This window comes from Mirounga angustirostris, unplaced genomic scaffold (assembly GCF_029215605.1).
Source record: "Mirounga angustirostris isolate CCGP_5_RB_7025 unplaced genomic scaffold, mMirAng1.0.hap1 SCAF_15, whole genome shotgun sequence".
NCBI lineage: Eukaryota > Metazoa > Chordata > Mammalia > Carnivora > Phocidae > Mirounga > Mirounga angustirostris.
Window position 1 is genome coordinate 30,688,852 of NW_026991723.1, and position 16,435 is coordinate 30,705,286.

Here is a 16,435-nt window from a genome sequence, read left to right on the forward strand (position 1 = left end):
AAAAGTGAAAAACTCACCAATATGAGAATAAATCATCATACAGCCATATAATGAAATACTCCTCAGCAATAAAAAGGTAGTGAAACATAGCAAGACTGATGATCTCAACAATGTCATGTACAGAGAAGCAAGCCAGACCTCCCCTTCCCCTAAAAAAGAGTACAGATTATATGATTCCATTTATATGATGTTCAAAAATGAAGTCATTTTTTTCCCTGACATGTGAGGTTAGAATAGTAGTTGTCTGCAGAGCAGAACAGTAGTTATCTAGAAATTGGAAGGAGGGAAGCTTCAGGGGTGATGAAAGTGTTCTTCATCTTAATCTGAGTGGTAAATTACATCTGTACATATGTGTATATATGTAAAAATCCACTCATATTTAAGAATGCACTTCACTAGTATTAAAACTGTAGCTCAGTTAAAGAAATAAATAAAAGGAAAAAAATAAAGAGTGCATACAAGAGAAAAATTAACAATATTTTATAGTTAATAATTTAGGAAGGTAGGAACATGTTTATTACATTATCCCTTTGTATCTTTCCATAAGTTAAAAATTTCCCAAAATGTCACTGGCAAAAATGAAAGAACCTGGTCTAGCAAACAATGTCCAAAGACAAATGATGAAACAGGGAAAAACAGGTCACACATCAGAAAAAGGATTAATTCTTTAATAATTAAAAAGCCATTAAAATTAGCAAAAAGGCAGAAGGCTGATTATGTGCGTGTGCGCACACACACACACGACTTAGAAATATACTAAATTTGCACAATCTCAGCTCTCATATGCTTCTGGAACAGGGATCATCATCATTCTGTCATTGTGACAAGAAAAACTCCAGAGTCATCTTGACTCTTACTTCACCCCTTTCACAGTTTTCACATTCTGTTCGTACTTCCAGATTAAAAACTGCTTTTATTGTGTGAATTTCTTCCCCATGTTCTGTGTCAGAACTCAGATGAAACCAAACCCTTAACAATGGCATCCAAGGACTTCTAGTGTTATACGCCTTTTGTCTGATGCAAAATGCATATACTGAGGTTGTTAGGGTGGGCCCTAACCCAATCTGACTAGTGTCCTTTTAAGAAGAAATCTGGACACAGATATGTACAGAGGGAGGATGGTGTGAAGACACAGGGAAAAAGCCCTCCATAAGCAAAGAAAAGAGGCCTGGAACAGATTCTTCCCTCACAGCCCTCAGAAGGAACTAACTGTGTCCAATCCCTGATTTTGGATTTTCAGCCTTCACACTCTAAGAAAATAAAATTGTTGTGTAAGTCACTTAGTCTGTGGTATTTTATTATAGCACCCCTAGCAAACTAATATACCTAGTCTGGTTCCAACATCTATCTTGATCTCTATCTCTTATTATTCTCTAAGAAAAATTCCAAAGTGTAATATGCAAAGATTTTTACTGGACCTTGGATGCTTTGTTTAGGCCTTTGTGTTGTTCCCTCAAAATGCAGTAACCTCCCTCTACTCTGCACCAATTAAAATCCCATTCTTCAGGACTGACACAATCCTTTTCAACTATCCACCTTTGACCAACTAAGCCTACAACATCAATCTGTCCTTTCCGTGACAAATTACAAAACCTGATGCTGATTCAACTCAAACGATCAATTAATCAGCTAATTCCCTTAATTATAATTTGTTTCCCATGTATGAAGAAATCTCCACATTATTCCCAGCACCTCCTATGTATTATCTTCTCCAAGTGGATTGTGCTTGCCCACAAGAAGTTTAGTCCTTCTTACAAGCATACAAACAGTATGGAGATGATCCGGTCTTAAAGAGGAGGAGGTTAATTGACAACATTTTAGAAAAAGCATAGACAGGGGCATCAGGAAAACTTCCTCTTGGAGAGTCCTTCATTCAGAAGAACAGGCCTTTTTGTCATGCGCAGAACAAGTATGCACAGGTTTCTAGGACAAAAGATAGAAACCACTTGGGCTCTGCCTTGTGAGAAATGAGGTGTTTTTCCGAGAAGAATAGAAACCCAAATTCTTTCAGTGGCCCAGTTCCATATAGAGAGGGAATAATCTTTTATTCAAAAACAGTGTAATGAGCAATCTCAACTGGAGAAGCTGAGGGCTTACAATGGAGCCTATGAAAATGAACCCATGGCAGTTCCTGACCCTGAAGATAATGGTCTAACTGTACAGACATATACATTATCAGGTGACTTCTGTCAATCTATCAAGTAAAGTCGGGGCTATACAGATTTGGAAGAGGGGAAATTAGCCCAGAGGCAGACAAGGGGAAAGAAAAGAGTAGTTTCCTGAATGAGGCAACCAAAGCTGACTCGTGACAGGTCAGAAGTAAAGAGCCAGACCTCACATCCATTACAACGGTCATTATCAGAAAACAGCAAGTGTTGACAAGGGTGTGAGGTGACTGGAATCCCTGCGCACTGCTGGTGGGAATGTAAAATGGTGCACCTAACTGTGGAACGGAATGGTGGCTCCTCAAAAAATTAAACGTATAATTACTACATGATCTAGTAATTCCACTTCTGGGTATATATATCCATTAGACTGGCAGTGTCTCGAATATACCTATGTTCATAGCAGCATTATTTGCAATAACCAAAAGCTGGAGGCAACTGAAGTGTCTATAACCTGATGAAGGGATAAATAAAATGTGGTATATACACACAATGCCATATTATCCAGCCTTACAAAGGAAGGAAATTCTGATACATGCTACAACATGCATGAACTTTGAGGACTTTATATTAAGTGAAATAAGCCAGTCACAAAAAGACAAATACTATATGATTCCACGTATATGAGTAGAGAAATTAACAGAAAGTAGAATTTGCCAGAGACTGAATGGTGGGAGGAATGAAGAGTGGTTGTTTCATGGGTATAGAGCTCTGGTTCTGCAAGATGAAGAGTTCTGGAGATTGGGTGCTACAGCAGTATGAATGTACTTAACATTACTGAACTGTACAGTTAAAAAAATGGCTAAGATGATAAATTTTGTTATTAATTTTACAATTAAAAATAAATGAAAATAAAGAAAAAGAAAGTAAACAGCCCCAGCTGTCTTAGTTGTACAGGATACCATAGCCTGGGTGGCTTAAATGGTAGACATTTCTTTCCTCACAGTTCTAGAGGCCAGAAGTCCAAGATCAGAGTATCAGCATGGGTGGGTTCTGGTGACATTCTCTTCTTGGCTTACAGATGGCCACTTCTTGCTGTGTCCTCACATGGCCTTTGCCTGGTGCCCGTGTATGGTGAGACAGAGAGACAGATCTCTCTCTCTCTCTTCCTTTTCTTAAAAGACCATTAACCCTATTAGATTAGTATCCCACCTTTATGACTTCACTTAACTTCATTCCCTCCTAAAAGCTCTATTTCTAAATACAGTCACAACATATTCAACATATGAATTTGTGGGGGAAACATAATTCAATTCATAGCATCAGGTGAACAGAATGAGGATGTGGTTCTAAAGGTCAATCCAGAGAAGACAATGAGAAGATGATATGATGTAGTCAGGAATAGGAGGATATGTTTAAAAAACTAAATGAGGTTTGGTTTTGCTGTACAATAAAATTACATAGTAAATTTTTTAATGTCATATTCCCCACTAGATTGTGAACACTATTTGGAAAGAAAAACATCTGTATTGTGTAACCTTTAAGCATAGCACATGTCACTTCCTTGGAACATCTTGGCTGCTCAATAAATAGTTGTCAAAAAAGTCAGAGCACCACCAGCCCTCAAGAAATATTGAAAAGGGTCCTCTAAGCAAAGAAAAAGCCTAAAAGTAACATAGACCAGAAAGGAACACAGACAATATACAGTAACAGTCACCTTACAGGCAATACAATGGCACTAAATTCCTATCTTTCAATAGTTACCCTGAATGTAAATGGGCTAAATGCCCCAATCAAAAGACACAGGGTATCAGATTGGATTAAAAAACAAGACTCATCGATATGCTGTCTGCAAGAGACTCATTTTAGACCCAAAGACACCCCCAGATTGAAAGCGAGGGGTGGAAAACAATTTACCAGGCTAATGGACATCAAAAGAAAGCTGGGGTGGCAATCCTCATATGAGACAAATTAGATTTTAAACCAAAGACTGTAATAAGAGACGAGGAAGGGCACCAAATCATACTTAAAGGGTCTACCCAACAAGAAGATCTAACAATTGTAAATATCTATGCCCCTAACATGGGAGCAGCCACTTATATAAGCCAATTAATAACAAAATCAAAGAAACACATAGACAATAATACAATAATAGTGGGGGACTTTAACACCCCCCTCACCGAAATGGACAGATCATCTAAGCAAAAGATCAACAAGGAAATAAAGGCTTTAAATGACACAATGGACTAAATGGACTTTACAGATACAGTCAGAACATTCCATCCCAAAGCAACAGAATACACATTCTTCTCTAGTGCCCATGGAACATTCTCCAGAATAGATCACATCCTAGGTCATAAATCAGGTCTCAACCAGTACCAAAAGATTGGGATCATTCCCTGCCTATTTTCAGACCACAATGCTGGAAAGTCGGAAAGAACTCAAATACATGGAGGCTAAAGAGCATCCTCCTACAGAAGGAATGGGTCAACCAGAAAATTAAAGAAGAATTTTAAAAATTCATGGAAACAAATGAAAATGAAAACGCACTGTTCAAAATCTTTCGGATGCAGCAAAGGCGGTCCTAAGAGGAAAATATATAGCAATACAAGCCTTTCTCAAGACACAAGAAAGGTCTCAAGTACACAACCTAACCCTACACCTAAAGGAGCTGGAGAAAGAACAGCAAATAAAGCCTAAACCCAGCAGGAGAAGAGAAATAATAAAGATCAGAGCAGAAATCAATGAAATAGAAACCAAAAGAACAGTAGAATAGATCAAGAAAACTAGGAGCTGGTTGTTTGAAAGAATTAATAAGACTGATAAACCCCTGGCCAGACTTATCAAAAAGAAAGAGAAAGGACCCAAATAAATAAAATCATGAATGAAAGAGGAGAGATCACAACCAACACCAAAGAAATACAAACAATTATAAGAACATATTATGAGCAACTCTATGCCAGCAAATCAGATAATCTGGAAGAAATGGATGCATTCCTAAAGACGTATAAACTACCAAAACTGAACCAGGAAGAAATAGAAAACCTGAACAGACCCATAACCCCTAAGGAAATTGAAGCAGTCATCAAAAATCTCCCAACAAACAAGAGCCCAGGGCCAGATGGCTTCCCAGAGGAGTTCTACCAAACATTTCAAGAAGAATTAATACCTATTCTTCTGAAACTGTTCCAAAAAATAGAAATGGAAAGAAAACTTCCAAACTCATTTAATGAGGCCAGCATTACCTTGATCTGAAAACCAGACAAAGACCCCATCAAAAAGGAGAATTACAGACCAATATCCTTGATGAACACGGATGCAAAAATTCTCACCAAAATACTAGCCAATAGGATCCAATAGTACATTAAAAGGATTATTCACCATGACCAAGTGGGGTTTATGCCTGGGCTGCAAGGTTGGTTCAACATCTGCAAATCAATCAATGTGATACAATACATTAATAAAAGAAAGAACAAGAACCATATGATCCTCTCAATAGATACAGGAAAAGCATTTGACAAACTACAGCATCCCTTCTTGATTAAAACTCTTCACAGTGTAGGGATAGAGGGTACATACCTCAATATCATAAAAGCCATCTATGAAAAACCCACAGCAAATATCATTCTCAATGGGGAAAAACTGAAAGCTTTTCCCTTAATGTCAGGAACATGACAGGGATGTCCACTATCACCACTGCTATTCAACATAGTATTAGAAGTCCTAGCCACAGCAATCAGACAACAAAAAGAAATAAAAGGCATCCGAATCGGCAAAGAAGTGAAACTCTCACTTTTGGCAGATGATATGTTAATTTATGTGGAAACCCAAAAGACTCCACCCCACAACTGCTAGAACTCATACAGGAATTCAATAAAGTGGCAGGATATAAAACCAATGCACAGAAATCAGCTGCATTTCTATTCACCAACAACAAGACAGAAGAAAGAGAAATTAAGGAGTGGATCCCATTTACAATTGCACCCAAAACCATCAGATACCTAGGAATAAATCCAACCAAGGAGGCAAAGGATCTGTACTCAGAAAACTAGAATACTCATGAAAGAAATTGAGGAAGACACAAAGAAATGGAAAAACGTTCCATGCTCACGGATTGGAAGAACAAATATTGTGAACATGTCAATGCTACTTAGAGCAATCTACACCTTTAATGCAATCCCTAATCAAAATACCATCCACTTTTTTCAAAGAAATGGAACAAATCATCCTAAAATTTGTATGGAACCAGAAAAGACCCCGAATAGCCAGAGGACGGTTGAAAACGAAAAGCAAAGCCAGTGGCATCACAATACCAGACTTCCAGCTCTATTACAAAGCTGTCATCATCAAGACAGCATGGTACTGGCACAAGAACAGACACATAGACCAATGGAACAGAATAGAGAGCCCAGAAATGGACCCTCAACTCTATGGTCAACTCATCTTCAACAAAGCAGGAAAGAATGTCCAATGGAAAAAAGACAGTCTCTTCAACAAATGGTGTGGGGAAAACTGGACAGCCACATGCAGAAAAATGAAACTGGACCATTTCCTTACACCACACACAAAAATAGACTCCAAATGGCTGAAAGACCTCAATGTGAGACAGGAGTCCATCAAAATCCTAAAGGAGAACACAGGCAGCAACCTCTTCGACCTCAACCGCAGCAACTTCTTCCTAGACTCATCACCAAAGGCAAGGGAAGCAAGGGCAAAAATGAACTATTGGGACTTCATCAAGATAAAAACCTTTTGCACAGCAAAGGAAACAGTAACAAAACCAAAAGACAACCGACAGAATGGGAGAAGATATTTGCAAATGACAATTCAGATAAAGGGCTAGTATCCAAAATCTATAATGAACGTCTCAAACTCAACACACAAAGAACAAATAATCCAATCAAGAAATGGGCAGAAGACATGAACAGACATTTCTCCAAAGAAGACATCCAAATGGCCGAGACACACATGAAAAAGTGCTCAACATCACTCGGCATCAGGGAAATTCAAATCAAAACCTCAATGAGATACCACCTCACACCAGTCAGAATGGCTAAAATGAACAAGTCAGGAAACGGCAGATGTTGGCGAGGATGTGGAGAAAGCAAAACCCTCCTACATTGTTGGTGGGAATGCAAACTGGTGCAGCCACTCTGGAAAACAGTATGGAGGTTCCTCAGAAAGTTGAAAACAGAGCTACCCTATGACCCAGCAATTGCACTACTGGGTATTTACCCCAAAGATACAAATGTAGTGATCAGAAGGGGCACCTGCATCCCAATGTTTATTTATTTATTTATTTATTTTTATTTTTTTAAAGATTTTATTTATTTATTTGACAGAGAGAGAGAGAGAGCGTGAGAGAGGGAACACAAGCAGGGGCAGTGGGAGAGGGAGAAGCAGGCTTCCTGCGGAGCAGGGAGCCCGATGCGGGACTCGATCCCAGGACCCTGGGATCAGGACCTGAGCTGAAAGCAGACGCTCAACGACTGAGCCACCCAGGCGCCCCGCATCCCAATGTTTATAGCAGCAATGTCCACAATAGCCAAACTATGGAAAGAGCCTAGGTGTCAATCAAAAGATGAATGAATAAAGATGTGGTATATATACACAATGGAATATTACACAGCCATCAAAAAAGAGAAATCTTGCCATTTGCAACAATGTGGATGGAACTAGAGGATATTATGCTAAGCGAAATAAGTCAGAGAAATAGAAGTATCATATGATCTCACTGATATGAGGAATTTGAGAAACAAGACAGAGGATCATAGGGGAAGGTAGGGAAAAATGAAACAAGACAAAACCAGAGAAGGAGGAGATAAACCATAACTCTTAATCTCAGGGAACAAACTGAGGGTTGCTGGAGTGGAGTGGAGTGGGAGGGATGGGGTGGCTGGACGATGGACACTGGGGAGGGTATGTACCATGGTGAGCACTGTGAATTTTAAGACTGATGATTCACAGAGCTGTACCCCTGAAACAAATAATACATTATATGTTAATAAAAAAAATTACAAAAAAAAAATCAGAGCACCAATAAATTAGAAAAAAAAAGTAGTAGGAAGGTGTAATGTCTCCAAAGCCTGAATGTTATCCTGAGGAACTGGGAATTTTATCATGGGTGAGGAGCCACTGACGTGATTTACACATGGACGAGACATTACTTCACTAGCATTTAGATGAACTACCCATGTGGAAGATGTGCTTGAGTAGGGTGAAGAAAGAAGTGGGCAGGTCGGTAAAGAAGCTATTCCAACAGTTCAGGTGTGAAACCATGAGACAGCAGTAGGAGGAATAAAGTAGAGGAATACATTTAAAATACCTTAGGTTTTACCATATAAAATTGCTGTTATCTTTGACAAATAGGAAAAGTAGGAAGACATGATTACACACCAGATATGGCAGGAGTTGAGACAGTGAGAACAAGAGAGGCCAGGGATGTACTGCACTTTTGTGGCTTGGGTGTCTGGCTGGGACTGGGGACGTATCATCTAATATGGAAAGAAGAGGGAAATTAGTTTGGGAAGGACTGTAAATGGGACTATAAATGTTAACTTTTACTTTGAATCAGTTGAGCTGGCGATGTCTTGTAGATACCTACACAAAGATGTTGAGTCAACTATGTCCAACAAGGCAGTCACTAGCCATGTGTAACTATTTAAAACTTAAATTAAAAATTCAGTTCTTCACACTAGCTGCATTTCAAGTGTTCAACAGGCATATGTGGGTAGTGGCCATCATTTGGGACAATGCGGATACAGATGGTTTCCATCATCATAAAAAGTGCTATTGGTGGGGCACCTGGGTGGCTCAGTTGGCTAAGTGTTCAACTCTTGATTTTGGCTCAGGTCATGATCTTGGGGTTGTGAAATCAAGCCCTGCGTAGGGCCCCATACTCAGCTGGGAGTCTCTCCCTCTCATTCTACCCCTCTCCCTGCTCGCATGCTCGCTCTCTCTCAAAAAATACATAAGATAAAATAAAATAAAAATTTTTAAAAAGTGCTATTGGTCACAGTGGGCTGCAGAGCCACATTTATGGGAACTAGGAAAAACATCGTTGTTGAAACCAGAGTGGGGATGAAATGAGTCAAGAAGACCAGCTAGAAGAATAGTTAGAAGGACTGGAAACCTGTCATGTGACATGTGAAAGGGCAAAAGAAAGATGACTCCATGAAAGAAACAGGCCGTCAGAGACACTAACACAGGAGACCTTCCAGAAGGACTGAGTAGGCGCAGAGTCAGGCACTGTAGACAGGTCTGTGAGGTAAGGACGAGGCAAGACCCACTGGATTTGACTATAGTTAGGTCACTGGTGGGTGCAGGTCACAGGCATATGAGTAGAGACACCAAAGCCTCATGCAGTAGACTGAGATGTGAATGGAAAGTGCCGTAGCATTAGCTAGAGAACAGAACTTTAAGCTCTCTGCTGAACAACTTGTTCAAGAAAGGTACTTGAGAGAAATATTTACATAGAGCTATTTTCAGGACATGAATGTACCAGCTATTCATGTTGACCTCCAGTTAGTCTAAGTATTATCTCTGGATCTAGCAGAATGGTCAGAAAAAGGTCTACTTCTGTTTTATTTAGATGGGCAACTGTATTAACAAAAGCCCTGCTTTGGCAATGTGCCCCTTACTCCCACTGAGGAAAAAGTGGAAACAACAGTCTACAATTATTTCCGGGTTGTTATTGGAAAGATCTGCACTATCACCTACCTGAAGACCAACAAAGACATTTTCCCTGACTTTGGTGACTTTAGATTCCAGAAGAAGGTTTGATTTAAGATTCTCATCAATGCAAATCTTGAAACAAATATTGTCTGACTCTCTGCCATGGCTATCAGAAAGGTCAGGAAGAAATCTGCACCTGCACTTTGGAAAATCTGTAACTTCACAGGACGGCATCTATCCACATGCCAACTGTGCTGTACTACTCATCTGCTTTTCTCTACCTTCCTTGAATGGTTCTGATCCATTTCCATTTCCACTTTTCTATGTTAATTAGCTACCTATAAAATCTATTATAAAAAAAGTTGTATATAAATAACTCACCTGAGATGTGTTCATTTTCTGTTGTTGTTGGGAGAGTACAGAGAACTGTGATGGATAAGCTGGGAATAAGGAAAGAGGAATGGAATTACAAGAGGTCTGGTGAGCTTCCGCCAGTTGCCTAAAAATCTCACCACATCAGCTGGGGGAAAGGCCTCCCTATGGAAAAATGTTCTGTTGACCCTTGAGAAGGGGCAGGAAGCACCACATAGAGACAGCACTCCTGGAATATGTAATACATCTCTGATATGATCACGTGGATGTAACCCTGCTGTTTTTCACTGGTGACTGTAAATTATTTCCTATTAATTTTAAAAATGTATGTCCCCCTCTGACTAATTAACAAAAAATTAAAACAGGATAATATTAATATCCTATTATTTCTACTTTGAGTTAGAAAATCAAGAGAAAACTCTGGGGAAAAAAAGATGCTTAGTGCCAAAATATTTTAAAATCATTTTGTTCTTTTGGTAAGACTCTTGATGAGACACTTCTAGTGACTTATCTGTGACAGAATGAACTGCACTGTGCTTTGCTCCTCGCTCTGTCCTGGGTGACCAGGGGATATACATCTCAGGCTCCATTTTTTTTTAAAGTTTCAAAAGAGTCAGAGATAGAAATCCCCTCCAATACTGTCATTTTATAACTTTATATGTTCAAGATAAAGGAAGCCTCAGCATATCTCTAGATGCCACTTGTGATGGACACAATGTGAGAGTGGCTCAGAATCTGGAAAGAGGGAAAAATGAAGAAAATGGGGGCTGTTTAAGGACTGAGACTGAATTTCCTTTGCTCTGGCAGTGGCTTTTCCTGTATGGCCTGATAGTCACCCATCTCTTTCAACCCCAGCTCACCACCTTCTGCAAGCTGGTCCAGTTTCCACTGTCACATAGTCTGTGATAGCTTCTGGATGTAGTGACATCACCAAGTCTGGCTCTTTCTGGACAAGGTAATTAAGAACTGCTTCTGGTGGAGCAAATTAGGACTCACTCCTTTCTGGGTTCTTCTGCATGTTCTGAAGCTCTGGTAAGGGTGGTTCCTGTTAGATGAGCTCTTCTTCCAGGTGGGACTCCTGTCCCCAGGGCTCTTCTCCTCCCTGTCACACAAGAGCTACTTTGTTCCAGATGTTGAGACTTAGGCCTAGGAAACAAATTCCTCTTAGTTGAAACTTTCATTGAGAGCAAAGTCTCTCAATTTCAGCAATGCTGACATTTTGGGCTGCATAATTCTTTGTCACGTGGGGGCTGTCCTGTGCACTGTAGGATGTCTAGCAGCATTTTTGGCCTCTACCCACCACACATTAGTAGCACTCCTCCTCTGTTGTGACAACCCAAATCATCTCCAGCCATTTCCAAAAGTCCCCTGGAAAGCAAAATCATCCTGGTTTGGAACCACTGGTGTAGGCGTTAAACCTGATTCTCTTCAAATTCATTAGAACTGCTCACCCATTATTGTAGCCACTAGCCACAGCCCACTATTGAGCATTTGAAATGTGGCTACCACACAGTGTATAGTTTTGTATATACTAAGATAAAGAATATGTTCTTAAAACTAACTTCATGTGTTTTAATTTTTAATGTGGCTACTAGAACATTTAAAATTACATATGTGGCTCACCTTATCTATTAGACAGCACTGCATTACAATATCAGACTATGCCTTCAGAAGACAGAAGACAGCCTGGACAGCACAGGAGGTGCCAGGAGGCTCAGTCTTATCCAGCTCTGGAGACATGCCAGAAACCCCGGAATAGATACACCTAGCATAGAGTGACATTTGGCTCATGTTGACTTTATAATCATAGTCCTGAGAATATGGGGGGTGGGAGCAAGTCACTCTACTACTGCTGTGAAGGCTGCAATGCTGAGTTTTAAGTAGGCAGGATATTAGTAATAGCTGAATTTGGAAGTAAAGCGTATCTGTATTTACATCCTGGCTGCCTCACCTTTTTGACCTTCAGTCTGTAATTTCACTCTTCTGAGCCCATTTTCTTTTTCTTTTCTTTATTTCTCTTTCTTTCTAAAATTATATGGTTAATACTATGGAAAGAGCCCAGATGTCCATCAACAGATGAATGGATAAAGAAAATGTGGTGTACACACACACACACAATGGGCTATTACTCAGCCATCAAAAAGAATGAAATCTTGCCATTTGCAATGACATGGATGGAACTACAGGGTATTATGCTAAGAGAAATAAGTCAGAGAAAGACATGATTTCACTCATATGTAGAATTTAAGAAACAAAACAGGATCAGAGCGGAAGGGAGGGAAAAATAAAATAAGAGGAAATCAGAGAGGGAGATAAACCATAAGAGACTCTTAATTATAGAAAACAAACTGAGGATTGCTAGAGGGGAGGTGGGTGAGGGGATGGGGTAACTGGGTGGTGGACATTAAGGGGGGGCACTGATGTAATGAGCAATGGGTGTTACATACAATTGATGAATCACTAAACTCCACCTCTGAAACTAACAATAAACTATATGTTAATTAATTGAATTAAAATAAAAGTTAAAAAATAAAAATATGGTTATACCTATAAATAGGGTGGCTATAAAGATTAAGTTAAATACTAAATAAAGAAGAACAAAGTGTCTTCCAAATATGATGGAAGCCAACACTACATGTTGGCTTATACCTTGTACCTATTAGTGCTTACTCATTAGCACTTGGCTAAATGCTTTATAGACGATGACTTATCTCTTTCTGAACAATGCCACAAAGCAGTTTTTACTAATATCCTTATTTTCAGATGAGAACCTGACTTATGCCCAAGTGACAAAGGAGGCATTTACCCGATCTTTCTGGCCTTTAAGCTCAAGGCCGGGGCGCGCTTTATGCCAGTTTCACGGTCAATATCTAATAACCTAAACAGGGATTACCTTCCCGCAGCCTGCAAGAGATCTTCCCAGGGTCGGGTGCAGTCAGCTCCCGCACTCCAGTCCGCAGGGAACACCTTCCTAAAGCACTCGCCCCATCTGGGTCCCCGGAGCCCGCGAGGCTAGGGCCCGCCCCCAGCCGCCCCCAACCGCCTTTGACAGGTCTAGGTTCTCGCCTGGCTCCGGAATAAGGGGCGGGTTCCCGCCTTGGGTAGAGCCGGGAGTTCCCGAGACGTCTGGGTCCTCCTCAGGCCACAAGCCCACCCCACTCCCGCCAAGCGCACGGAGGCCCCAGAACCCCCGCCCCGCTCCTCTCACCTGAGGGCAAACGGGCCGCATCCGCACGGCCGGAGAGGGCGGAAGCAGGAAAGTAGGGTTGACTGCACATGCGCAGGGAAAAGTCCAGGCTCTCCGTTCCTAGAGCGCCGCGCGGGGAGCCGTGGCCTTCAGGACTACATTTCCCATGAAAACACCGCGACCCCTCGCGGATTTCGAGTGTGTTGGAGGCCGGCGTGGGGCGGGGAGGCCGGGGTAAAGAGAGCATAATGATTAACAGCCTGTATTGATAGCTGGAGCCCAGATCCTACCAAAACCCCAGAGGTTATGGGTTAAACTTTGACATGAGATGAAATACAGTATGTGGTCATGGATCAGATCCTGGTTGGAGAAAACAAGAAGGCATTTGGGAACAACTGGGGAAATTTGTGTATGGATTGGATATTAGAAATATTAAGGGAAGTTATTGTTATTTTTGTTAATTGTGATAATGACATTCGGATTATGAAGAGAAGTTTACTTTTTTTTAGAGATGTATATTAAAATACTTAACATTATATTACATATTTGTAATTGAAAAAATAACAACTAGAAAAAGCAAATATAGTAACATGTTAAGGATTTCTACCTCTAGTATATGGGTATGCTCCTTTTACTATTTTCTACTTCTCTATGCAGTTGGAAGTTTTGTAATATGAAGTTAATAAAGGGGAAATTTTGAACTGTTTTTTCAAAAAGTGTGCCTTTTAACTCAGAGCTGCCAAAAGAAGATAAAATATATGTGACAAAACTAAAACAGTAACAAGTTTGATGGCCTTTACTCAAGGGAAAACAAATCATAGAGCACTCTTCTGAGGGATTTTGGACAAGAGCATATTTTATTACTAGAGATTTCCTTATAAGGCAAAGTAAAAGTTTCCTTATAAAGGTAAAGTCAGCTAGCTAAAGCTGAATTGTGATTGGCATATGTTAGGTGTCTTTGACAATGAGAAGGGTACCATTAGATCAGGCTGACTTAGATTTGTGACTTGGGCCCCCATTTTGTGGGTACCAATATACAATTAACTTTACCACATGTAAACAGCTTTTGTGAATAAAACTGTAAAATATAACAAATAACAGGAAATGGAGCCTATCATTAACATAAAAGAGTAATATCTGTGATCCTCAGAGTTTATCTTTAGGAAAAAAAGAAAAAGTAAGTTGTTGAATCTTCCATAAGTAATACCTGAAAGTACACACCACTCAATAAAAAAACAACTATCATGCAAATTATGCATCTCCTAAGGACAAACTTATATTTGCACACTTCTGAAATTAGGAACCTCCACACATTTTGACTGTCTTTGTGTATATGTGTTTATATATACAAAATGTACATACACTTATATATAAATACACTTTTCTTGGTTGTTATTTTGTAACATAGATTATTTTATATGGCAGTGATAAAAAGAGAGTTTTGATTAGCAAGTAAAAAGAAAGATTAACGTTTCCAGTAAGTTATTGCAGCTTATGTGAATCAAGGTATAAACTTTATTCTGTTGACACTTAAGAAACTTCAATAAATACCAGTTTTCTAGATGGAAAGAATATAATTAATTAAAGTTCCAATCAGAGTTCTAAAAAAGTTTTCTATGTGTGTTTTTTCTCTTTGATATTTATATATTTTGTTTTTTAAACATTAAGGAACAATTCCAACTTTTATGCCAATAAAAACTTTTAGTAATGATCAAAAGAAAACTGAAAATGCATAGCAATGTATCTGTATTAACATGTACACTATTGCTAAAATATTTAAAAACTGATCCTGGTGCAAGAAAAGTTCAAGTCCAAGAAGAAAAGAAAGTGAGAAGGTAGTATGTATTAGAGATGTGGCTTAAAGCAGTGGAAAGAGAACATTCAATAATTTTGTTAGAACAATGAGGTAGGTGCTGGAACATAGCAAGGCCATATCCATGGAATTCATATTACAATAAATAACTTTCATAGTGATTCAAGTATAAGCAATTAAAAGACAGTTTCTAGAGTTTTAAAAGTTAAACTTCTAAAGTTCCTAAGTTCTTTTTTTTGTTTTAAAGATTTTATTTATTTATTTGACAGAGAGAGACAAAGCGAGAGAAGGAACACAAGCCGGGGAAGTGGGAGAGGGAGAAGCAGGCCTCCCACTGAGCAGGGAGCCCGATGCGGGGCTTGATCCCAGGACCCCGGGATCATGACCTGAGCCGAAGGCAGACGCTTAACAACTGAGCCACCCAGGCACCCCAAAAGTTCCTAAGTTCTTAAAGAATACAAATGTTTTAAAAATATAAGTCTTCTCAGCTCCTTTCTAGGAAACCCTACCTCTTCACTCCTATCCCATGCCTGAGACCCTGCTCCACACCTGAGAAAACCTGGCCTGGGCGTGCTGAGATAGGCCACAGACCCATCCTTCCCTACCCCGCCCTGAATCCAGTGCTGTCAATGTAGATGCAGCACCAGGACAGTTACTAATAAATATTTGCAGAGGGATACTCTGAAGCTATAAAACATACTGTTTCTCCTTAAAGTATCATTCACCAGTTTAGCATTCATTTGTGGATCTTGTCTGATTCAGTTATTACTCTGGTGTTCTAATGGTGATTTTTAATTTCCCTCATTAGTCTAAGAAAGCATAAAGCAGGCTGTGATGTCTGGGAGCTGGTCTGACACTTAGAGAGAGCCTGGCTGTGAGTAAAACTGTCTGGAGCTCATAGCTAAACAGTGGTGCTTTCTTGCTGGACCTAAACAATCTCACTGAACACAAGCAGATGAGGTCATTTTGTGACCATTGTGATGTAACACAAACAAGATCACTGTTTTGCAAGAGTAAAGACAAAAACAAGGCTGCTCTGCCACTCTCAAAATACCAAGCATCCCCCTCTCTGCTGTTACAAGTGACTGTTGCTTTTTTTTTTTTAAACAACACCCAATCCTGAACAAACTCAGTGGCTTTGGAACCAATGCAAAATGAACGAACTAAAGCTCAAATCCTATAACTTCTTTCTAACACTCTCTTACTGAAACCCTTTATCATTCCCATGTAATGTGTACTCTATCTCATTTCACTGACTATTAAAATCTAAATTGTTCAATTTGC

At 39.6% G+C, this 16,435-nt stretch overlaps 1 protein-coding gene across 5 annotated transcripts in view; it reads right to left on the reverse strand.

Moving 5' to 3' along the window:
• ZNF510 (zinc finger protein 510) overlaps positions 1–13,497 on the reverse strand; it is a 32,839-nt gene extending 19,342 nt beyond the window's left edge. For 2 of the 5 annotated variants that reach the window (XM_064580084.1, XM_064580081.1), the window contains exons 1-3: positions 13,360–13,497; positions 11,148–11,297; positions 10,161–10,219 (exon numbers count right to left, since the gene is read on the reverse strand). In XM_064580084.1, coding sequence (XP_064436154.1) covers positions 10,161–10,219; positions 11,148–11,169 — 81 coding nt within the window. In that variant the 5' untranslated portion in view covers positions 11,170–11,297; positions 13,360–13,497. Of the gene's footprint in view, positions 1–10,160; positions 10,220–11,011; positions 11,298–13,044; positions 13,283–13,359 lie in introns of those variants that run through there. The other 3 variants (XM_064580085.1, XM_064580086.1, XM_064580082.1) reach the window with 3 other exon arrangements.
• Positions 13,498–16,435: the final 2,938 nt, after the last annotated feature.